Consider the following 26138-nt stretch of genomic DNA (forward strand, 5'->3'; position numbering starts at 1 on the left):
AAGATTTCATAGTATTTTTCACCAAGCTTTTCAATTCAAAATAAAGTAACTAAATTTAAGAAAAAAGAATTACGTTCTAATAACCATTTTCATCGTTTACAATTGTTCTTCCTTAAAAACCATAATTCAGCTTATTTTATTAATTTTCAGCGTATGCATACACCAAGACGAAATTCACAATACTAAATATTTCATTCTGAATAGTTTCAAAATTATAGGTAATCCTTTTTTTTTTCTTTGGCTAGTATATTCACAGCTGCTGATAAAATTTTTATAAGGCCTTATGTTCCATTAAAAGAAGCTTAATTATTTAGGGACCATAACCGAAAAAAAAAAAAAAAATGGGAACCACTGGCCTAGAGCATAGTAAAAGCGCTTCTGAGAGTTAAGACTCATGTTAACCGGTTATGAATTTAAAAATTTCTAATTATAATCATATCTAATAAAATATTCATTGTTTATTTAATATTTTGATTATTTTTAAGAAATTATTTAAGTAAAAATGCCAGTTGTCAAAAAAATAGCAAATTTTAATAAATTATAGAGACGCCAACTGCTTCGGATTCTACAAAATGTTTTAAAAAATGATAGAGAACTAAAAACTAAAATTTGAAGTTTTTCCTTTATTTTGACATTTTTTTAATGATTTAGAACAGGGCTGTCCAACTGCAAAGAGCCCACGGGCCAGAATTCCGGTCACTGATCACCTGGCGGGCCGGAGTTTGAAAAAGTTGAACAATAACCTCTTACCTCTTATACAATAATAATTAATAGTTGAATTTTTAATTATAAAACAATGGAACAGAAGGATTATAAAACAATTTGCTTACATTTTAATGGGAAAACTGCGGCCGATCAGCCTAAATAAGAAGTTGGCGGGCCGCACAATATGTGTTGACGGGCCGCCAATTGGACTTTGGACCTGCTTTAGAACGAAATGACCGTAGTGAAATGGAGCGTTATATAAGTCTTTAAATTATTTAGAAGTAGTGGGGGGGAGGGGTTAAAAAATCCTATAGATAAAATTCACAAAACTGGGAATTAAACATTAAAACATTAATTTTGCTTTCACTCTAAAATATTTACTCGCAAGCTGGCGTATCCGAATTTATATATTTTAATGACAATACATTAAATAAATTATGAACATAGTACAGTAAAAAAAAAAATTGCTTTAATATTTGGCCTCAAACTTCCCAATTAAAACTAAATGATTCAATACAATTCATCAATAAAAAAAATTGTTTTCTTGATAACCATTCTAAACGTTTATAATCGTTCTTTTTCGTTTTCATTTCAACATGACGATAATTAAACTTGTTTCATTAACTTTTAGCTGACGCTCGAAAAAAACTAATTCAGAACTAAATGTCTCGCCAGCCCTGCGAACTCAATTGTCAAACCTAAATTAAAACTAGCTTAAATTATAGAACTTCATAAAATCTAACGATAAAGTTTAATCTGTGAAATCTTATTACAAAACTATCATTCATTAAACCGAGAATTTTTTTTTCTTCTTTTAGTATTTTCAAAATCATGAATAGTCCATTCAAAATAGTTAGTAGTACATTTGATTAATATATTCATATGCGCCAATGAACATTATTTATAAAGTCGGTATTCCACTAAAATTAAGTTGATCATTTAAGGTTCTTTAGCCGGAAAAATGTTCCAAATCACGTAGAATCATTTTGAAACCTTATTATCCAAACAGAAATGTTAAAGTAACTTACCACATGCCTTTAGAAATTCATCAAATTTATCATCACTTGATTCCAACTTAAATTTTCCATCTAAATGTGCCATATTTTACGGGAGAATCGAACTAACCGGAGATACTATGGAATGAAGATAATCTCTCTATGGCTTCTAAACCACTTCTGTCTCTGCTTCTGCGAAAGAGGAAGACCTAAATCCAGTAGAAGGTAAAAAAGAAAGAAATTCTCTTTCAATTGAGTTAACAATGAATTGAAACACCCGATGAATATAACATCATATAAAGCGAGTAGAAAAGGGCGCCAAGTTAATAACGTGACAACTATTTCTGACTCAAATGGAATTTAATGATGATAAATAATCTTCGTGGGAAATAATACTTGCATGATAAAGAATTTTTCATGCAGACAGAGAATTTGAAGAATATATTTGTCTAGTTATACTATTCAAATTTTTCAACTTAAAACATATCAACATAAAAAAATCTATTCGATTATCGGAATTATAGTTGTAATAAAATTACAAAAAAAAAAAAAAATAGTTTGAAAAAAAAAAGATTTTTCTTTCCATTCAAATTTGAAAATTATAGATAAATAATTTTGTTAATTAAAAAAATTTCACTGATGAATAACAGTTTCTCTTAGATTTAAATAATTGCAAATTTGAAAAATTATTGTTTGGAAGTGAGTTTAGTTTGGAAGATTTTACCTTTAACGCAGAAAAAAACACCGGTGTTTCATAGCCATGAACTATTAAAATGTTAAACATAATATTTTTCACTTATTCTAACCTAAGGTACTATAAAATAATGAAAAGAGTATGAAAAATAAGTTAAATAAATATTCTGCTTCAAAAGGTTAATAGCTTATTATTTGACGTTTTTTAAAAAAATATTTTATTGAAAAGGGAACGGTTTGAATTTCGATTTATCACGAAGTAAGAGTTCTTACGAGGAATCCATATCATAAGTATTGTTCATTGGCTTTAGTGTTGGTTCCTCATTATTTTAAGTCTTTTTGAAAAATTAGATTTTATAAGTTTTGAGCCTGCAACAAATTTTGTTCTTTGGGCCAAAAATCTTGTGTCTAGGTTTTATTGTAGATAAAATAATCTTTTTTTTCTGAAAAGCAAATCTTAATAATTAACCATTTTTTTTTTTTTTTTTTTTTGAAAAGAGAAGTTGTTCGAAAAATTCGAATTTTAGAGAAAATTTGTGTCAAACTTTTAAAAAAAGATTCCCGACTACCGAAACATTTTAAAAGTTCGAATTCTCTATATTTAGACTTAATAGCGCAAAGTATGATACTTCTTCTTCTTCGTCAGCACTACAGTCGAGTTCAGGCTGACCTGCACCACCTGTTTATTCCCAACAATTTTAAGTGCTTCTCAACACTGTCCGTCCATCTTGTAGCTGGTTTCCCTCTTCTTCTAGTTCCTTCAATTAAAGTATGATACTTTAAATATAAATTGAAAGCTGAAATTTAAATATTTTGTAAGCTTCAGAAACTTATTACAATTTTTTTAAAAATTCTTTTGAACTAAGTATATGTACTATAAGTAGTTAGGCCAACCAGCTAATTTTCGAAAAACAGCAAAATATTGATGGGTAGAACTTTTGATTTCGATTTTTTTTAGAGGACACGGGGGGGGGGGCAAGTGAGCTATCCGTAACAACTACTGTTCATTAACAGTTTAAAATGTTTATATTTTTCTTAAACAATTAGCAGTAAATATGCATGAGTTAAGTAATAGTTTACTTCCCTTGAAATAGAGGTAGAAATAAGTTGTTAAACTACCAACACATTGGATTTTCTGAAAACTAAAAGACTTGAGTTGTGCTCGCAACTCATCGGGTACTTTTCGTTTTAAAATTCTAATGAATATCAGTATATTTTAAAGTATTCTTACTTTAAATCAATGCCCCAACTTGAGGATACGATTTGCAATACAAGAAGCACTGTTCAATACTCTAAACTTACAGCCAAACATATGTCTCAAAAATTTAGTGATTTTTTTTTAAAAATATCACTTATAACATCTATATATATATTTCTCTTACACGGCACCAAAAAAAAGCCTCATTACAACTCCCCGAATGGCAACGTTAGAAAATCGACGAATGATTGCTGCTAAAAATGTCACATGGCAAATGTCACATGAGGTGGCTCAACATATAGCGCTTTTAAAAACGGAAACAATAACCAGAGTGAGCATTATCAGGTTGATCAAATCAGATTCATGCCCTAAAAACATGATAATATTTAATTTAAATTCAATTAGGAATTAATTAGGCTGGCCTTCTCCATGACTATAAATAAGTCACAAGGTCAGACTTTTGAGAAAATCAGCTTAGTATTTCTCGGGTAATGCTAACAGCCATGCATTTTAATTTATTGTATGTAAAACATCCTTATTTTGTTCTAAAATGTTATGTACTTTATCACAAATGTTAATTAATATAGAAATTGATTTCAATAATGCTGATCACCAAAAAATATTTCATTTGGCGATAAAACAAATTTTTGTGTTCTTGAAAATGAAAGACTTTTTGAGGGTTATTATCTCACCAGGAAAAGTTAGGGTTTAAAGTTTATATTTTTAAATAATAAAATTTTTTTCTGAAACTTTCAGAATTTCTAGCATTAACTAATTTATTTTTCACATTTAGTTGAATTTTGGTGAGTAACTGCAGTATTTGATAATTTATTTTGCTAATATGTTTCTCATTTAGCTAATGTTTTGATTTTTTCACCATGTACATACAATCTACATAGCTAATATACTTTTTTAAAAGCCAATAAGAACATAGACAGAATTCTTCTACATAAGTACAATACTATGTCTTTGATGATAAAATACTATGTCTTTGATGATAATATACTATGCTTGTGTGCTAGAACATTGTGTTCATTGGCGAGCGAGTGCAGCGAGCCATGGTTCACGGCGTGAACCACATAGGATTGCGTAGCAATTCTCGGGGGTTGGCGAGCGTCAGCGAGCAGGGGCAGAGTCTCCTAGTACTCTTTATTACAAAGAAACTTTTTCCTTTTATGGTGAATTTTAGATTTTAAGGACATATTTCACTTAGATGAATGGTTAATAGAGTGAGTTATTAGGAAATTAAAATATTTAATTTAAAAAATAAGAAAAATTTCATTCAAATGCAAATAATGCAACCATGTAACTATAAATAAATGGCTTAGATTCAAGCGTCCCACCGGGATCAGTATACATGCAGGGCAGATATTACAGGATAAGTATACACATCCACCTACACAGCCTCAAAGTACACACATTTTATTTTTAGGTTATCATACAATAATATTGTTTGATAGCCTAAAAATTACTAAGATATATGCTGTTATAAGGCTGTTTAAAGCAAATTCAAAAATTGTCTAAAAAAAGTTTGACATGAATATTAATTGTAATTTAACTTGCTTGTCAATGTATATTGCTTTAAAATAAGGCAAATTAACAAAAAATAATAGCTTAAATGAAAAATGAATTATAAAAAAAAACTTGATGAAATATAATTTGAAAAATACATTTAGAAAAAATTGCGTATATTTATTAAGAATATATGTTTTTAACCATCAATAAATTATTATAGCTTACTAGATAGCACATGGATAAAAGCTTGCTTGTAGGGAAAAAATTGAGACCGAATTAGTTTACGTGCTAAAAATAGATAATTCTAAAAAGAATTTTAAAAATTTGTATAAGCAACTTGTGTTTTTTTTCTAAAAAAGTTAATAAAAACTTATAATTTAGTATTTTATTCACACTTAAAAATGTTTATTTTTCGAAATTTTTTTTAATATTAGAATGCTTGGTTTATTTTATTCCCCCTGAAACTATATTTTAGAACATGAACAAAATGTTTCTTTTTTTCAAAGAATTTACTAGAGTTTTCGAGGGTCAGTTATTATTATCTATGAACTATGACCAAGCATACACTGCTCGTAACGCTTTCGGTCTAGTTTACGAGCAGAGAAATCCCTGGTTGCGGCGCTTTGCTTTGAAATTATATGACCGGTCATACTCAGTTCGTAATCTCAAAACCAGGCCACATACAAGCGATAAGAAAAATGCTTACAAGTGGCGACATTTTGGACCAAGCAATGCGACAAACTAGCCTTCGTGGAAGAATTCTTCATAGAACTTACTCGCATTTGCGTTGCATGGACAGGAAAACTACCGAAAACTCTAAAGCAGACCACATACAGGTGGAGAAAGCGGTAAGAGAGGAAGATTCCCATACTTACGCAAAAGTATGGGCACATGACCAATGCGCTTAGCCTGACAGCGAATGGATTCTAATTCGTTATCAGTCTACCATGGAAGATATTTTAACAGCTCAGTGGACGGCGAGATCCGGTAGCATAATCTGCATCTATCAGCTTTCGCTGTTATACGAACCTGGGTTAACTCATTGGGATATGAGCGTTCTACTCCCCCCCCCCCTCCTGAGACATCATGGCTTCCATTTATCGTATTATCAATTATTATTGATAGCGCAAGGCTTAAGATAGAGGTAACAATGGCATACGGGCCTAATACTCGGGAGGGCTCAGGCATGGAACACCAAAATATCATAAAGATGAGGTTTAAAAAATTTGAGCAGTCTCAGAGATCAAAAAATAACACTAATAAACCTTGAAAATCTCTTTTTTTTTCATATCCATGTTATTATGACAAATTTTACCTTGACCCAAAAAAAGATCGACTAATAAAAATAAACAAAAAACAGCATAATGTCAACCATTATATCTTAGATATCGAGCAAAAATAATTATTGCGTACGAACCACTTTTTCCTGAGAAGTTTTTTAATGCCCAGAAGCGAAATTCAGTTCATTACATTTGTCTCCATTATTTGGACGTCATATTTTTACGTCACAAGTTCTTTAATGATTCGAAATTTCTTTTTGTGAGTATGTGTTTTCCTCGAAGACACCATTTCCGGGGTCCATTTCAATGCTTGTTCGACCTTTATTTAAATTTTACTAATTTCAAATAACAATTGTTAACGACGATTCAAAGAAGAATTATTATTTGTTGTTTCCTCCTCGTTAAAGAATCATCATCTAAGAACACAGTAGTATTTCGCCATTTTAAACTGCATTTGCGTTATTACGTATACATGATAATTATACACAAAACTTGCAATAATTAGAACAACTTATTTTATCCGCAATATGTAGACGAACCTTGTTGAATTTGATAAGGTAAATTACATCGCAACATGGACGTAGTTTGCGGGAAGTTTGCGTAGTTTGCGGACCATCAGCACTTAAAAATCAATATATCAGACATATAAAGAAAATTTCATGAATCTCTAACTATTTAAATTCATGTATTAAATACAAGAGAGAAATAAATATATTTAAACTTTTTACAGATATTTAGCAGTTTAATAACAGTTTAATAAAAGAGTTTTCTTTTCTATGGAACTTGTGAAACCCGGGTAAAGGGGGCAGATATTCAAAATTTTTTTTTATTATTTTATAACCGGCGTTAAACAGCCGACCCAATTCTGAGTTTACGACTATGAATGTTCAACTACGTAGTCTTGTAATTTTGAACCCAACGCAAAAGACGAGGGAACTCCTAGTGGCTCAAGGGATAGAGCGTTCGCCTTCCAATGAGGCGAACCGGGTTCGAATCCCAGTCGATACGAATTCCGCATCGGGCTTGCACTGACCACAGTGCTGACGTGAAATATCCTCAGTGGTAGACGGATCATGGGTTAGAGCCCCCTTCCCATCAGGCTAACCATGGGAGGTTCTCGTGGTCTTTCTCTCCATGTAACGAAATGAGGGTTAGCAATTCAAAAAGTAATGCAAACTCCACGAATGCTAATTTCTCCCAATACTCGCTCCAAGAGTTCCCTTTTCTTCTGGATTGGGTTCAAAATTACAAGGCTACGGAGTTGAACATTAGTAGTAGTATCCCGTATGCCCTAAATAAGGGCGGGTCGGGGTAAATTCTTCCATTAGTAGTAGTAAACCCATAAAATTGGGTCGGCTGTTCAACGACGGTTATAGAAAAAAAAAGGAACTCCAAGATCAAGTTTTCGGACAAACTAGAATTCGTGGAGAACTTTTTGATAGAACTAACCAGCAATTTTGTTACACGGAGGGGAAAACCATGAAAACTTCACGGCTAACCCGACGACAAGGCTACTCTAATCCATGATTCGTTAATCACTGGAGATGATTTACGTCAACGTTTTAGTCGGTGAAATCCAAGAGCAGAAATGACATGAACCAATCACAGCTGGGATTCGAACCTGAGTTACTTCACTGTATGGTGATCGCTCTATCCCATGAGACACGGCGATCAAAAACAAGTCGATTAATCATTAACAAAAATGATTAATCGACAACTAAGGCGAGTGAAACTTAATGTCTTATTGCTAGTATTTTCCTTTTGAAGTTTAATTTTTTGACAGGTAAGTATTTGGCCCCAAGAGAAATATTTAGTGAGGAATGAAATATGATTTTTAAGTATAGTTAATAACGACATTAGAGCATTAAAATTTAAATATTTTCTGCATTTAAAAAGAATGTAAGAGATTTTTTTAAACGAAGAATACATTCTTTTTCTTTGAAAAATTTTAAATGGATAACATCAAAAGTAATGGAATGTAGAACGTGCATCATGTATGTCACTGATATAGACATGATAGACCACATAAAAAAAAAAAAAATCAATCGTCACTCCTTACGAATTTTTATTAGTCGATTTTCATGAACAAAATACAGTATTCGCTCTTTAGTTATGACCCTTTGTTTGTTTTCAACGACACCAAACAGATTTTGATCTTTTTGATTTCAGACTTCCCATCTTTAATATAGTATACTATACTAACTAAACTAGACTAAATCAACTATATTATATCATACTATATATAGTATCAACGATTGATACATGAAGTCGTATTTGTTATTTCATAGACGTAATGTTATTCAATTTGTAATGTATTTCAATCTGGCATTGAAACGGAATAAAATATCCCAATGGAACTTCCCTGTTCCGGTAATATGACTTTTAACTAGTAGACATCACACGACTATTTGAAGTTTAACATCACCTATGATGATGGTAGGTACTTTATTGACGTTGCACTAGAGCTGCACAATGGGCTAGTCGCTAGTGGATATGGTCCGGAAAACATATTTGAGGATGATCTTGTTCCTCAATTCTCAGTTTTTTTTCTCAATCAATCTTGCAAGTACTTCTTTCATATTTTTTATTGATTCATTCATTAAATGTTTAATTAAAGTTTAATATGTGCAAGTCCCAAATTACAAATATTATGAAAAATTAGGAAATATTGAATATTAAGAAGAAAAAAAATTGCCAAAATGTAAAATAGACTTTATTTAATGGGCAAAAAGAGTTTGGCACGTTTTTTTTTTAAATTTATTTTTAATTAGAACGTCTGAACTGAGCCGTTGATTCTAATATAGCGACCTAAATTTCTTAATTTTCTATAAATGAAGAAAGAATGACAGGGCCATCCACTTTTTTTTTTCTTTCCTTTTTGTGATCCTGGGCACTGGTGGAAATAACAACCGTCGATCCCGTCGTGTGTGGGGGGAGGGGGTCATTAAAGGTTTGAGGCGCAATTGTCAGAAGAAAAAAATCACCATGAGATCAAATAAAAATATTTTTTATTAAATTTTTTTTTTAAAATTCACTTTATAAATAATAATAACCCTTTACTGAGTCCTGGTATCCCAGAGGATAGAGCGCTCGCCGTCCAATGAGGTGACACACGTTCGAATTCCAGTGATGGCTGGTCAATATGAATTCTGCACCCGACTCGCACTGATCACAGTGCTGACGAAAAATATCGTAGTAGTACACGGTCATGAGTTAGAGTCCCCTTGTTGTTGAGCTAACCGTGAGAGGTTATCCTCTCCAAGTAACGTAAATGCGAGTTAGTTCCATCAAAAAGTCCTCCACGTAGGCTAGTTTCTTCCAATGCTTGATCCTAGGGCCGGGATAGCCTGGTTGGTAGGGCAGTGGGACCATGTCCAAGCGGTTGTCGGTTCGACCCCCCGCCTGACGAAGACTACCAGTGTAGTAAATGGTGACTGATGCACGCTATATCTGTCAAGTCACAAAGTCCTCCATGTTCCCATAGCAAATCATACCTCTGGGGGTACTGATCCAGGAGTTTTCTTGTCTTTTGGATCGGGTTCAAAACTATAAGGCTAAGGAGTTGAACATTAGTGGTTGTAAACCCAAAATTGGGTTTGCTGTTCAACGACGCTTATAAAATAAAATGCTTGATTCTGGAGTTGTCTTCTGGGCTGGATTCATAATTACAAGACTATGCAGTTTAACGTTGATAGTTGTAAACTCAGACTTGGGTCGTCTGTTCAACGGCGGTTATAAAATAAAATAGCCATTAAGTAAACTTTGAATATAATTTTTATAAGATAGTGAATTGTTTTCTCGTATTATTAAAAAAAAAATTCTTTTCAATGTGGTAAATGTATTCAATGCTTTAACTTAGTACTCTCTTTATCGCACTTTGATTTTCATCATCTTAAATTAATGATAATATACATTCGAATTTCTCTTCACCACAGTGTTTTTGTTTCATATAATAAATTTAAATTTTTTTAATGGTACGTTAAGATAGCGCACAAAATCTATGTACGCTACTGATCCTAGGCGTACTCAATAGTCAAAATAATAGCGAAATATTGATTACTTTTCACAATAGAGTATACAAGTAAATATTGCATGGTAGTGTGGAAATTTGAGTCCATTGTATGCATTCATGAGATTTGTAAATTTATTTTACAAAGGGTTCAATAAAATCATCAATTGTATTTTTTCTCTTTTGTATATTGTATTCACTTTTTTTTATGGAGTTCTGTGATAAGTTGATTTATTTTCTTGATTTTTATTTAGCAGTTTTCTGAAAGTATGTTATTTAGCAAAAATGGCTATATAGCAGATCGAAGAATAAAGTTTCTGTCTTAACAAGTTCAATATTAATTAGGAGAAATATTTGATATAATTTTGTGTATACTCGCGATATATCACCCTTACGAAGTTCATTTTTGTTTGGCATCACAGGTGTCGTTATATCGATCGCTAATTGTATTTTAAGAGTGAACCAATAAAGATGTGAAAGAATTAAAGATGAATTTTGAAGCATTTAAAACCGTGTCTTGCATAGGGTGTTCTGTAATGACTGTTCATAATAATTAAAAATAATGATGTCTATAGTATTTTTAAGGTTTCCTAACTTATAATATTTATTAGAAAAAAAAAGGTAAAAATATTATCAAATTTAAACTAATTATAGAGGCCGATCCGATCAATAACAATGCCTAGTGACAAACATTAAATGGAAATTCTAAAAACAGTTGAATTTTTCTGATTAATCTAAGAGGTGTTTTCCAACTATTGTCTTTTAACTTCCGTTTCCTACGGCATTAAACAGGTTTTAACCTTTTTATTTAACGTTAACATTGCCTTCCTTAGTAGTGATTCGTTGGATTTCGAGAATGTTTATGCTTTTCCCACATAAACAGCAATTTGAGACCTCTAATGTGCATTATTAAAGGTCAACAAGCATTCTAAAAATATTCATTAAGGACAGTGAAAAGGAACACCCTGTATATAGGGTCAGAATCTGGTTGATCATCACGAAACACCCTGTATTACCAGCGATAAATATCAGATATGTTCAGTCGTAATGGTCATGGCAACACTTTTTTTAAAATTACTGTTCAAGAAATTATTTAATTTATTAAAAAAAATTTATTAATAATTTAATTACTTTTTTATAAAATTAATTAATTTTAAGAATTTTATTAATTACTTTTTAATAAATTTATAATTTTTTTAGAATTCAGTGCTAACTTGATTCAGTTTTTACATAATCAAAAACTTAGAATGTTCCGAAATGCAGGACCTTTAAGTTTGACATCATACTGCAATGGGGTGCGAAAATTGAAATTGGCTCAAGGTGCTATGCTACGCCTCCATATCACACATGAAATGATATTTTGACTTATGGATTGTCTCTTAAACCTAACCTAAGATCTAAATTCAGTACATGAAACTATTAAAGGTGCTATCTTTTCTTATTGTTGTTAATGTATACACATTAAGCAATTGATTACAAACTTTATATCCATATGATACTTAACTATAATTATTTCTTTAAAATATCTTCTGATTACTTACTTGTAAATTGCTTTTGTAGATTTTCTATCACTGCACTTATTATTTTAAGCTTTATTCAAGGTAAAGTCATAATACTTATAAGAAATGAAGATTTCTATTATAATTTTAGTTTTGAAATCTTAGTTACAGATGAAATTCATTCTTCAGAAATTTCATTAAATTAAAAATAATTAATGCTAATTTCTCCAATGTAAATGTTTATTTACTATCTAAATTTGTTAGATTCCAAAAATTTGTATGATATTATATTAATGTTCTTTTATTTAAAAAGAACATTTATAATAAATTTATTGAAAGTTTAAGAATATGAATTAATTTCTAAAATGTTCATGATTTTAATAGTCTTTTAAAAAAATTTATTATTAATTAAAGAGTTGCTTCTTAAATAGAAGTGGAATTAAGAGATATAAAAAAAGCTTTACGTTAAAATAACATCGATTGCAAGATAATTTAATGTTTGGACCTCCAGAAAACACTATATAATAAATGTTTTGCAATATAAAAAGACTTCAATGCCTAAAAATGGATTGAAAAGCATACGATCATTACTGAACGTTAACACTTCATGAATTTTCAAAAGTTCATTATAAATTAGTACTATCAGTAGTATTTTCACACTTCAGGGTTTCTTTGTTTCCAAAATGTGTGGCCTCCTTTCATTGCTAAATTTTATTCTGATTTAAAATCCACCCCTGAAGAAGTTATTGAAGAATAACTTGATACAAAAGATAGCAAACTTCTAGTGAAAACATTAAAATAGAATTACAGGGTGGCCACTCAGGGGATAGAGTGCTAGCCAGGTCACCTTATGGGAGACCTGGAAAGGTCATCTATTCTTTAAGAAACCATGGAAGTTTAACAGGGTTACTATGAACCAAATTTTGATGCAAGCGAAGTATTGCTAAGTTGATTTTATTTCAACTGTTTGGCAATAAATTTTCGTCTAAAAGTGGGTATAACAGTCGGTAAAATAATTTTAATTAAGAAAATTAGTAAATAATTTAAATTAGTAAAATTAAGAAAAATCAAAGAAAACTTTCCAGCTTTACTTTAAAAAATCCCTGATTTTTCCAATATAAAGAAATTTCCTGGTAATTCCAGGTTTTCAAGGTGGGGGGCCACCCTGAATTAAAAACTTAGTGCTTGTTGTTCAATTTTTATTTCACTGGTTGTTTATGATGTTGTACAATCTAAAAAAAAAAAAAACAGATGAAAAGAATGGGAAAAAAAACTATTTTCCCAACTCCAGTTGCTTAAATATCTTTTTTGATGAAACATTGGCTTGTATTGATTTTGGAAAGAAAACATTAACACAGTTTAAAATAATGAATTGATTATTTATATTTAAAAATTTTTTGTTGTTGTTATGAATGTAATATCAAAATATAGTTAAATATTGACTGAATATATTTAAAACACCTAATAACATTAGCATATTTTAGAATTTAATTTCTAATTATTCATTCATGTTTTATATGAAACCAAACTCACTGAACATTTAAGAATGTTCTCTAACAAAAAATTCTAAGTTAGTATTAATTTTATCATCCTTCAATCTAATCTATTTAGGTTAACGAGAAACAAATGCTATTAGTGTGAAACCACCACATAACTTTTTAATAAGTTAAAGGAGTCTCAGAGTTTTTTTCTTTTTTAACAATGGCTCATTCCTCTAAAACGGTTAGCCAGCTCTAGTGCGGTGTTAGAAATCAAATGGAACATCTACAGTCTACACAAACATTTAAAACATAAGAAATAAATTTATCTAGTCCAATTATTTAATTGGATTTGTAGCACAATATTTGAATTGGAACTATGGGGGTTAAGTCCATATGTCAATAATAATAATTGTTTGGGTTTCATTATGTTGACATCCACAAATAGTTAATATTAATAAGTAAAACTGAATACATTTAAAATTAATAGTAATCTAAATTTATTTATCATTTAAGAAAAGGCAACAGATGCTCAATATGCCATTATGAAATAGCAAAAATGTGAACCACATAAAAGATTTGTTAATTTTTAAAAAAAAAAATAATACTTACACTAACATTGTTACTTTAAGTGCAAATTAATAAAAATTTAGGTTATTATACTAATTTCTTTGTGATGTAATGGTTTAATGATATAAATATGCAGCAAATGTAAGAACTCATCTAACATTTAATACTACTTCATCTACTTTTAATATTTTACCTTTAATATCTAATTTTTTTCATCACAAGAGAGCGCATTAGTTGCGACAGTTAACATATTCAAAAGAACACAAGAAACTAAGATAAACTAATTTAATTTATTAAAAAATATAAGCAATCACAGATCAATAAATTGTCTCACTCAATTAAATAAATTAAACTATAATTAATTACATCTAAACAGTAGCACAACCTTTGTCATTTTACACACATTAAAAACACAGAAATTTATAACAAACACTGAAACAAGATATCAAGCAATAACATTAATAAAATAAAATTAACAATAAATTTAATTTTATTTATCTCAATTTATGAATTATACTCTCAAAGTGTCCTGAAAAACGTGTTTAAACTTTGTGTTGTGTATTTGTGAGGGGCTGTTAGTGCATTATTGCAAAAAACTTTTATAAAACATGAGTACAAATCAACTATGACACTAAACATAATTAATCTATGTGTACACAAATACAGTAAAGCACTAATTACTGAATAAAAAATTCTTATATTACTTTTTTTTTTTTTAACCTCTCCTCTCATACACCAAAAAGATAGTAGTATTTAGCCCTGAATAATATGGCTGTTAAAATTACAAACATTAAGCATTCAAAATCATAAATTATGGTAAAAATAAACAGAATAATAAATTGGCTACTTGTTGACAACTTTTCCTCAAAAAATTAATAATGATGATCAAATATATATGAATAAAATCTAATGTTTCTTATCAAGGCTCATGAATACTTATAAACAATACAATGTGAAACAATCTAGTAGATAAGATATTAAAAATATTTGCTTTTCAATCACATTAAATTGATGGTTAAAATAGTAAAAAAAATATTAAGGAATGATATTTCGAAACAATGCAACATATAAAATCTACACATGCAGATACGTCTAAACATTTAAACAAAAACAATTACTTATATAAAACAGTAGTATCGGCTAATATTGAAGGCAACATAGCTTTGTCTTGTAATACAAGCTCAACTTCTCCATCATCCATTTTTAAACTGATTTTTGTCAATCTAGGTACTTGGGACATTTTAAGTTGAACAAACCCCCTGGATTCTACAAGTTTACAAAGTGATTGAAAAGAACATTCATCCACAAAAGTAATGTCTCGTTTCTTGCATATGCGTTTACAGACATCATATGCCTTGCCAAGAGTCATGTCCTGTGTTTTACAGTGCTTCTTCATCAAAACAACAGTACAGAGTAAAAGCATCTGATTAAGCGGCAACGTAACAGTAGTAGAACCAGCAGAAGAATTTGTAACTTGTAAACGAGAGCCGTACACCTCGCTGAGGACGGAACTGATCTCTTGGACATCAACTTTCTGGATTATGGATGATCTCTTCATGGGACTGCCAGGATTGCATCGGTCATCAGAAGTTGCTTGGAGTGTCGGTTGTCTGGTTAGCCTATTTTCTACGATTTCAATTGCTCGCCTGCATACATCTAAAGCTTTTCGAATATCTCCAGTGTTAGCAGCGATTTTTCTAGCACAGAGCTGAACAGCCATTGGTGAAATTACAGGAGTTCCATCAGTTTGAGCCTCAGAGAGTCGATCTTCAAGTATAGTCACTATTTGATCTTTGGTGTAAGGAAGGAAATGCATGAGTTTTGGCTGGAATTTGAAAGTGTTCAATAGTGGTAGCATTCTGTCCGTCAGATCAAGAGAATTAGCAATGCCAATAAGAACGAGAGAAGAATTTGGCATGTGTGGCCACTCAAACAAGGAATAGAGCACTTGCTGTCCTTTAGTGTCCAAATGGTCAATTTCATCAAGCACAAGCACATTCATAGTTTTAGAATTTAAAATGTGATTTTTTAGAACCTGAGCGATATTTTTGGAGTTAATAGCCTTTGCTGATAGTCCAAGTTCCTTAGAAATCGCCCTGTAAATGGCTGTTGGCGTGTTCACAGTCATGCAATTGATGAAGGCAAAAGAAAATGCTGCTTCAATTCCTTTTTTTACAAACATCAAGCAGCTCGTTTTTCCAGTTCCAGGCGCTCCGGATAAGTACAAACTGCCAGGTTTTTTGTTAGAAATGTGATCAGAAAGAAAACAATGAATTTCAGACATTTCTTTAGATCGGCCCACAAGTCTATTAGGGAGGCGAGTGTGAAATACTTGCTTCACTTTAGACAAAGTTGAATCAGTTTTCGTCGGAAATTTCTCACTTTTAAGTCTATCAATAATCGTGTTTTCATCACTAATTCGAGCTTTCTTTGGGGAAGCGTCAGGATTAGCTTTTCCAAAAAGAGCTCTTTTGACTCCGGTCGATTTTGGAGATGGTCCAGAATTTTCTGAATTATTGGTGAGAGAATTTCTTTTCCGAATGGGAAAATTGTACTGAGTTTTCAACGACATAATGCTGAAGAGATAAAAAGTGTAATAATTTCTATCAAATTAATATTTCAAGTCAGAAAAAAACGAATTGCGACACACTACAAAAACCTCACAGCTACACTCGCATTGAATCTTATCAAGGAATTTCCGCGCCAAAATGTTAATACAACATCCTGCGCGCCCTCGTTCTGTACGACCAATCAAATTCGTCGCTTAATAAAATTTTTCTTTTGTAAATTATTTTTATTATTTCCATTGTATTATAATTTTATAAATTCCAGTATGTACTATTTTTCTATTAAACACGTATCCCATGGTTAGAAAAATAAAATAAATTTTATTATATTTTACGATTTGGAGTATTAGTAACCATAGCTGGTTCATATCTATCTAGGAATTTCTTCAAACAAAATAAAAACAAAAAGATGGTAGTATCAACAGAAGACCACATGGATTCAATAAATGGTGATATTAAAGGGTATTTCGACAAAAAAATGGAAGATTGGACAGTAAAAGTTCGATCAGGCTCCAGCTTAGTCAGCGTCAAACCAATATTTTCGTATGATTCAAAGTAAGTGAGGAGGTTTATAGTTTCCCTGTCAGAGTAATATTTTTATGTGATTCAATATTTCGTACTAAAACAACTCATATTTAGTGCTCTTTTATCTCCCTATGATCCCAGTCATCTGAAATTTATATGCTTTTTGTGGAATTATAAGTTATTTTTTTAAATTTACTTTTTTCTTCATCTTTCTATATTATGCATTTATAAGCATTTCAAGCATTACCTAATGTTTGTTGTTGTAGTTCATTTACGTCGCACTTGAGCTGCACAATGGGCTATTGGCGACGGTCTGGGAAACATCCCTGAGGATGATCCGAAGACATGCCATCACAATTTTGATCCTCTGCAGAGGGGATGGCACCCCGCTTCGGTAGCCCGACGACCTGCACTCGAAGTCGAGCACTTTACAGTAGAACAGTTTAACGAGGGCCAATGCCTCACACCCTCGGTCCCTACGCAGAGTGGTCCAAGTGGTCACTCACCCGCACACTGACCGCAGCCAATGATGCTTGACTTCGGTGATCTGCTGGGAACTGTGTCTTAACGATCAGTCCTCTGCGGGACCATTAGCTAATGAAATATAGCTTTTATATTTGAAGCTAAATTTTTCTAAATAGTCCATTTAGGGTTAGATTAAGCATGATCTTCAGTATTTTTTCAAAAATATAATTATTTCATTTTATGGAAATATTTCTGTATTGGCACCCCCTGCTTGTACTTCCCCACAATAATGGGAATATTTTCGCATCATGATCTGTCGTGCCAACTACGATCACCAAGGTGCCAAATAGATTTTAAACTTGCAAATGTTTTAAAAAAAAACTTGTAAATATTTCCCCGGGGGTTGCTTTTAAGTTGGTCTCTTTCTGTGATGCTTTTTTAAGTTTCTCATAGGCCACTGCCAGAAAGTTGCCAAGACTTGGCAATTTCTGACACAGATCACAGAAATCTCCCCACAACAATTAACAAAGGGTTATTGAGCCTGTAAAAATTTGAAAATTTTTTTTATTTTGTTTTGGCTACCAGTTATACGTACATATGAGTTATCTATAACACTGGATACCATTGTGTGTATGTCATGATTTTTTTGTTGCAAGTATTGATACTGAAACCATTCTTTATTTTTAATTGATTTACTTGTAACTTCTTGTCTAATACTTGTATTTTTAAAAAATTTAGTGTACCTACCTTTGAAAGTTTTCTCAACTCATACCATCTCAACTCACACTAATTTACCATCGAGAGTAACTATACAAGTAATTTCATTATTAGGAAAACAGAATAAGTTTGCATATAAGTGTTTAATAACTAAAAAATAAAATTTGAGAAAGTTGAAGAAAAAAAAAAAAAAAACTCTAAAGAATGTAAACAAAAAAGATCATGATTCATAGCCACCTGGGTTTGAGCCTCTATTTTTAGACATAGTTTAAAACATATTGTTTTCTGTTCACAACAAAGACCAATTCCAATATAAATTAGTATTTAAACCAAGTACAATATTTAGTACAAATTTGTGACACTAGGCGATTGCACTTGACATCATATATGACTGTGCTGTACTGGAATGCCACCAGAGAAAAATGCAAAACACTTTACGTGTATTTTCAATTTTTTAATAATTTTAACTGGAGAAATTTGAAGAAAAAAAAAGGAATAACTGTAAAGGATGCAAACTGAACAAGGTCATAATTCCTAGCAGCCCTAGGGTGAACTTCTTTTTTTAGACATATTTTAGAAATTTATTGTTTTCTGTTCACAAGTACCAATACTAATATTAATTAGTACTAGGACCAAGAACAATAATTAGTGCAAATTTATGGTACAAAGCAATTGTTGGCATGATCAATATGTTGTACTTGAATGTTCCCAAAGCAAAATGTGAAACATTTAATATGCATTTCCAATTTCTTCTCATTTACAAATTCAATTTCCCTTTCTAAATACAATTTTAAATATAGTTTACTCTAACAGCCAGTAACAATGGTAAATTTACTTGCCAAATTTGTTTTAAAAAATTATGTATCTAATTTCTAGAAGGGCTAGTATCTGATTAATCATAAGGCCTAAGAGGCCTGGGGCTACAGCCTTGTAACTATCATTTGCATATTGTGATCTGTGGCAGAATAATCGCAGAGTCTTGGCAACTTCTGGGCAGCGGCCCGCAAGGAACCAAAAAAAACATCATAGAAAGGGACCAACTCAAAAGGTATAACTCGTAGTCACCCCAAGCAAACATCTACATGTTTTTTTTTTTTTCTTTTTTAATTTGCAAGTTTAAAATCTTTTGCATCTTGGCGATTATAGAAGGCGCGGCAGATCACGATACAGGAATATCCCCGAGAAATGATCAATGGAGGTTCTACTGTATGTACAAAATCATTTATTACATAATAATTTTTTTGATTAAATTTTTATTTCTCTATCATAGGAATGCCTTGCAAAATAATTAATCTTTGAACAAATATTTTTTGTTTTTTACTTTATTTTCCTCTATTTTTTAACGAACTTTGCTTTTATTGGTTGGTGCTCGAGCAAATTCTGCATGAAAAAAAAATCTGAAAGGTATTTTGTACGTTAACACGTTTTCACTGGAATTTAAACTTTTATAGATTACAAATTACAAATAATGCATAATGGTTTTCAATATTTGGAATAACATTATTACTACTTAGTTATAACAATTTCATTTTTAATTAGATGCTTAATTGTGGCTAGTGGACCAAACATCAAAGTGTACAATGTGCAAAGCTGTGAATGTCTTCACATCTTGAGATATCATCAAGCTAACATTGTTGGTCTTCAAGAATACAAAGATAATTGCCTGCAGGTAAAAATAAAAATTCCAAAGCATTTCTAATTTTTATTTATCTTTTATTTGTAATTCATATTTTATTTATTACCATTTTATCCATTATAATTTTAGTTCTTAAGCTGTTCTCAAGATGGCATTGTAGTACGGTGGGAGATTGTTGAAGGAACCTTATTAAAAGTGAGAATTATTATCATTTGACACATACTTTCCATTGTTTTGAACTTTGTATATTTTCTAAAGATGAATAATAATTTTTTAATTATATTTTGATGATGAAACTTTCAGTTGTATTTGTTTTCTTATAAACAAGCTACAAAATTTTTTAATTTCAATAAAACTTTTTAACATTTACCTCAACAACCCAGTATCTGCAATCTCCACATTAATCTGCAACACTATGAAAAAATTATAACATATATCTGCAGATCATGTTAAATTATTTGTATTTAAATCTTGCTCTTGCAAAGTTACAAATTTTTGAAGCAAGAGTGCTTAATACTGTAATTTATGATTTTGATACGTTAACTGCACTATTAATAGAAAGTACTTAATAAATTAATTGAAACTTGCTTAGGGAAGATAAATGAACTTTAAAAGTTGGAAGCAGTAAATTCTTAATTTTCCCTGCAATATTTTTTTCTTCTTGTGAATATGTGAATTGTATTTATGCAAGTTCACAATTAATTACGAAATTATTTATTATTAATTGTAAATATGCATAAATTTAAATTTATCTTGCAATTAATATTTATAACCATTTATTATTTTCAAATATTTATGTTTTAGTTTCATATGTTTATCTTTTAAAATATTTTAATTAGATTAGTTAATATAAGATTTAGCTAACATTTTTATTGGTAATCATTAAATCTCTTAATATCAAATTAAATTTTTCTTTATACTGATCTATTTACTTACATGTTCTTAGTAAAAGCGAAATGATTTAATTGCATACTTCGTTGATTTAAAAAATATTCTTTTTTTTTTTTAATTATGTATTGGCAACTTTGGTTATGTTTAGTTTATCATTTATCAGTTTAATAAGTCGAAAGTTTTTTTCAACTGCTTTGAAAGAATGGGACTAATAATTAAATTTCGTTTTATATACAGGTTTACAAGCTAAAGTCACAGTTAGAAGTTGTCAGTTTTTACGCACCCTTTAATACTTTAACATGGTTTGTTAATAGAAGGATTCCGGATCCAGGTAAGAAATATTTACTTCTTCTTAGCATTTTAGCATTAAAATTTTTTCAAATTAAGATTGATTAAATTTTAATGCAATTAAAATTTAGAAAATAAACTTTTTTAGCTCAAAATTAAGTCTAATAAAATTAAGTCTAGGTTGACTCTTATTATCCACCTTGATTATATTTCTTTAAATGTTTATACCATTCCAAACCAAATGATTTTTATTTCTCAAAATTAATTGGATCTCTCTAAATGTTTGACAAAACTATGTTTGAAGATTATTTGAAAATGGTGGTAAAGTACTATAAACGAAGGAGAATGATTATTGAAAAGTAGAAACTTGCATATAACGATGGTAAATTTCAATGAAATAAATAAAAAAAGAAAAGAAAAATCATTAGGATTATGATTTGTTGTATGAATTGCCAATGTATATTTTTTTTAACATTACCTTACGATCATTGATGCCTTGCACAAAAATAAAATAGGATCATAAAGAGTGAATATTTGGTAGGTTGGATTAACAGATGATAAGAAAATAAGACTGAGAAACTACTATTAAAATGATTAAACAATAAAACTATTTGAAAACAAAAACCGAGAAATTAACTATACATATCTGCTAACTCTTCTGCATATTGCAGAAGCTTTTTGCGTTTATGTTCCATTTTTTGCTTTTCTACACCGAGCTTCAAATTCTGTACTTTCTTAGAGCTACTTATGTATACATATACATGTGTAAAAATGGGCTTTTATGCATTGCTTAGACAATGATATCTTGTAGTTTTGCTGATTTGTTGATGAATGTAAGATGTTAAGCATCTGATAGTTTAGGATCTGATAGTGAGGGTTTTCTTTCTGTCCCATTTTAGATTTATTTGAGCTGATTGCGTTAAAAGGGTGCATTCCAATAACTGCACTGTAGATTCTTTGAATAAGAAATTAAATTTAAAGCACATTAAATCTTCTGCATGTTAAGTAATTTCTTCTGCAATTTTTAAGTGTATCTCCTGTATTTTAGAAAATGAAGGTTGACAGGTATGAAATGATATTTAAGAATTACAAGTGGTATTTTCACTGTTCTCATTTTTTTTCCTGTTTTCTATTAAGAAATTTCAGTTGGGGGTTTTTTCACCATTTACTTTAATTATTTTTATAGATAGCTAATATAACCCCCCCCTCCTTTATGGCTTTTTTTTTTATAAGCATTCAATCTGATAAACTTTTGTTTTTATTAAAGCATTATGCTTTTATCAATCTGAAATTTGTAGTCTTTCATACATTCTAGAATTTAACACCTTTCTAAAAATATCATATAAATTCATGACTGGCATGAAATTTTTAGCAGAAGTGTTATTTTTAAACATAAAATATTTATTATTTACCACTATTTAAACTTTCTTTATAAATAATGTAAAAGATTACTTAACAGTAGTATCAATATTGTTTTTGCAATGTTGAACCCATCTTTTGCATCTGAATATGTATTTATTGTTCTGCTTTTCACTTTTTATTTAACTATAATTTTTGTGCCATTTGTTCCTAAATGTTTAAGAACCATCTAGTTTTCAATTAGTTTCACTGCCCAGATGTTGTTGTTTATTACGTGCATTTTCATTTTGGCTTTAGATTTCAATGGCAATCTCAGCTAATTAATTATGAAAATTAAAACTTAGTTAACTTCAAAATGTAAAGAAATTTTTTAACTGATGATTAAAGTTCTAATTTTGACGACATTTGTATTTTTTGCTAATTTTGAAACTTTTTCTCATATAGGACATTTTTAAAAAAAAAGATACATAAAGAATTTCTTAACTTTTTTTGAGGTATTCTTTTTTTAAATTTGTTATTGGCTTTGGTTCGTTTAAGTTCACATTAAATGCGAGACAAGAAGAAAATGCATCAATATATTTTTCTTTTTTTGCTAACTTAGCATATAATGTTTATTTCAAACTTTAATGAATGTAGAACATGAACTGCATTTTATTATATATTTTGACATAAATGAGAATCAAACAGTGTTTTATTTTAATATTTCTACTTAATAATAGGGCATTTTCTTTGAATTTTTTAAGGAAAACTTTTCAATTTTTAAGGACACTTTTAGGGATTTTTTAAGTTTTTTAATTTCCGGGGTAAAAGAAATCTGGTATATCACCAGTTAGAGTAAGATACCAGATTTCTGTCAACCCAATAAGCTTATCAATAAAGAATTAGTGAAGCATAACAGGCTGCTAAAAATAGAATGTTTGGGGGAATCACAAAAGTGAGATATGAGACTTTTTTCAATCCCAATATGCTAATTAATAGAGAATTAGTGAAGAACAAAAGGCTGCTAAAAATAGAATGTATTGGGGAATCACGAAGTGTGATCCCAGACTTCTTTTAACCCAACATTCTAGTCAATAGAGAAATGCTGCTAAAAATAGAATTCATGAGGATATTGCAAGTAGCTCTGATTTGAATTAAGTGAATGGGGATTGGTCGAATACCATTTATCAACATTTGGTTCATTGACTCTCGCTTCTGCCATCAAACTTCCACATGGTTAAAAGCATTATCTGGTTCCTAAATAATGTGATTAATTTACTCCTAGTTTAACTCTAAATTAAAAGCTTCAATAATATCTTAAAATCTTTTTGTTTTCTCATTTTTTAAAATAAAAGTTTCTTTACAACTAAATATTATGATTGAAGCAAGTTTAAATGTTGTAGATATTCAAATTATTATTTCTCACAATCCAAATCAGGTTTTATAATTGTATTAAGACCCCAATTTTCTTCTAATAATTTAAGTATTATAACTCTTTATTTAAGTAGAATATCTCTTTATTTCTGTTTTTTATTTAATGGGGTCCCACAGTGGGCTGGTCGTAAATACATAATAGTTTTCTGATTTTGGTCAAAGTCAGAGATGTTTTCCTGACTCTCGCCAATAGTCCATTGTGCAGCTCTAGTGCAACATAAAAGAAGTACTACTACTTTTTTTAAAGATATGGTGGTAGTATTGAATGATATTCTGTTATCTAAAGCTTGTCACAAAAAAAAAAACGAGATGACAAAAATGAAAATTAATAATTTAAGTTCATGTGAAGGAATATGGCTGGTAAGAATGTTCAATTTTCTAAATAAAATTATTTGTATTATACTATTAGTATTAAATACATTTTTTTAAAATTATGTTTTCAGATAGATACAAGTTATATTGCTATAAGATGGTTAACAATAATCAATTCAAGTTAGATATTCTTTTATCAAGTGCTCTACCTTCTGAGAATGCCATTGCTTTCGGTTCCCAGGTATGTTAATTATGAAATATTTTAACAAATAGTTCAGACTTATTAAATAGAATCACAACTGTGATTGTAAAGAAGAAAGAAAAGTAATTTTCATTTTTAAATTCTGAAGGGTTGAAATTTTATTACATCCATGAGGGGTTGAAATCAAGAAAATTTATTTATTGGTCTGAAGATATAATAGCTAAAAGATATTACTACACTGTATACAATTTTGCTAGAGCATTTACATGTCTCTATCAGATGTGTTTTAGAGAAAACAAAAAATTAAAAAAAATTATAATGTCCCAATTATGACAAAGTATTCTATTTTGTTATAATAACACAGACAAAAACACAAAACCGAAAATTAACTAACAAAAGCAGGATACCATCCCTTCACATTGATTGCTTGTCTGTGGGCAAATTGATGATTATTTTCTAGTGGTCCAAGTCAAATTTTAGTGGTCGAGGGTTACAGTACATAATAAATAAGATCAATAAAGTCAAACTTATTTATTGTGATCCCTAATATATTGACATCCTAAGTAAGAATTTTTTTTTTAAATGGTTGATTTGATGAAAGAAAAATTATGTATAACTTGTTTTATGTGAGCATTGCTTGGATTTAATAAAGAGTATTTTTCATAAATTTTTTTAAAATTGGCGATTTCAGTAATAAAATAAAAAAAAATCTGTGATGATAATTTTATGACCTTCAAAAGGGCTTAAAATCCGATTTTAGTTAAATTGTTAGAAAATTATATTTTTAAAATGAGTAACAGTGAGAATTTCCTCATCATTTTTGAGCCAGAAGAGTTATAAAAATTATGGATGATCATTGAAATAACTAACAGAAAAGTTTGCTATATTCAGGGTATCCGCACACCTGGAAAGTCATGAAAAATTCATGGAAAGTCATGAAAAATTCATGGAAAGTCATGAAAAATCCTGGAAAGTCATGAATTTCGGTATTGAACAAAATTTGTCATGAAATGTCATGATTTTAACTATTTTTTAAAAAAAATCATGAAAAGTCATGGATTTAGATCGACAAAACTTTTTATTTTTAAAATGGGATTCCCCAGCTCTTCCATTTTCATGGTGTTCCAAATATCTGAATTTGTAACAAAATCCCCACTCAGAGTCATATTTTATTAAAATATAAAATGTTTTTATTGTGTTCTTTATAAATTAGGATATTTTTTCAAAAAATGAAAGAAAAAATATCATTTTTGGAGTGAAGTATCTTTTAAACTGTGATTTCTGAATTGTTAATATTTTTTTTATTTTATCAATTTAAAATTCTTGCTGAAGCAAGCCAGTCATTGGCACATTCTCTTAATTCTGAAATGAGAACAGAAAAATCAGGAGTATTTCTTTCCTTTCTGATGAACAAGAAAAGTATGTTTAGAATTTAATTCTGCAGAGAAAATAAATTATTTGCTCAGTTATTATTTTTTCAGCTATTTTATTGCTTCAACTCTTTCTTTACTCTGTTTTCTGAATTTAAAATCAATAAATATGAAGATGCAGAGTATAACAGTTTTGGTAATACCTAACATTTCAATGAATGTTATTATAAGGCTTTTTAAATTTATTATTCTGTTTTTGTCGGAGAAAATAGTAACTTTGTTAAGTTTTGAAAAGTTCTTGGAATTAGTCATGGAAAGTCGTGAAAAGTCATGAATTTGAAAATCTAAAATGTGGCAGATACCCTGTATATTAATCATTGAATAGATTCTATCTCTGGCTGCTCATGCATCAGCATCCAGGTGATCCCCATCCAGAATGATTTCCGCTCTC

General features: G+C 30.0%; 3 protein-coding genes across 3 annotated transcripts in view; 1 reads left to right on the forward strand and 2 right to left on the reverse strand.

Annotated features, from left to right (window-relative positions):
- The window catches only part of LOC107451335 (fatty acid-binding protein), a 34841-nt gene extending 32856 nt beyond the window's left edge, over positions 1-1985 (reverse strand). Inside the window, exon 1 of the mRNA XM_043051972.3 lies at positions 1734-1985. Coding sequence (XP_042907906.1) covers positions 1734-1806 — 73 coding nt within the window. The 5' untranslated portion in view covers positions 1807-1985. The remainder of the gene's footprint in view (positions 1-1733) is intronic.
- Positions 1986-14213: 12228 nt separating this feature from the next.
- On the reverse strand, positions 14214-16689 carry Cdc6 (Cell division cycle 6). Its single transcript, XM_016067405.5, has one exon. It carries the CDS (start codon positions 16512-16514, stop codon positions 15057-15059), a length of 1458 nt encoding a protein of 485 aa, XP_015922891.2. The 5' UTR covers positions 16515-16689; the 3' UTR covers positions 14214-15056.
- Positions 16690-16720: 31 nt separating this feature from the next.
- Positions 16721-26138, forward strand: part of l(2)05287 (WD repeat-containing protein l(2)05287) — a 38825-nt gene continuing 29407 nt past the window's right edge. Inside the window, exons 1-5 of the mRNA XM_087149917.1 lie at positions 16721-17064; positions 19756-19885; positions 19982-20047; positions 20981-21074; positions 24247-24356. Of these exons, the coding sequence (XP_087006043.1) occupies positions 16919-17064; positions 19756-19885; positions 19982-20047; positions 20981-21074; positions 24247-24356 (546 nt within the window). The 5' untranslated portion in view covers positions 16721-16918. The remainder of the gene's footprint in view (positions 17065-19755; positions 19886-19981; positions 20048-20980; positions 21075-24246; positions 24357-26138) is intronic.

The sequence above is a fragment of the Parasteatoda tepidariorum genome, chromosome 8, assembly GCF_982258835.1.
Source record: "Parasteatoda tepidariorum strain Cologne lab strain chromosome 8, Ptep-v5.0, whole genome shotgun sequence".
Taxonomy (NCBI): domain Eukaryota; kingdom Metazoa; phylum Arthropoda; class Arachnida; order Araneae; family Theridiidae; genus Parasteatoda; species Parasteatoda tepidariorum.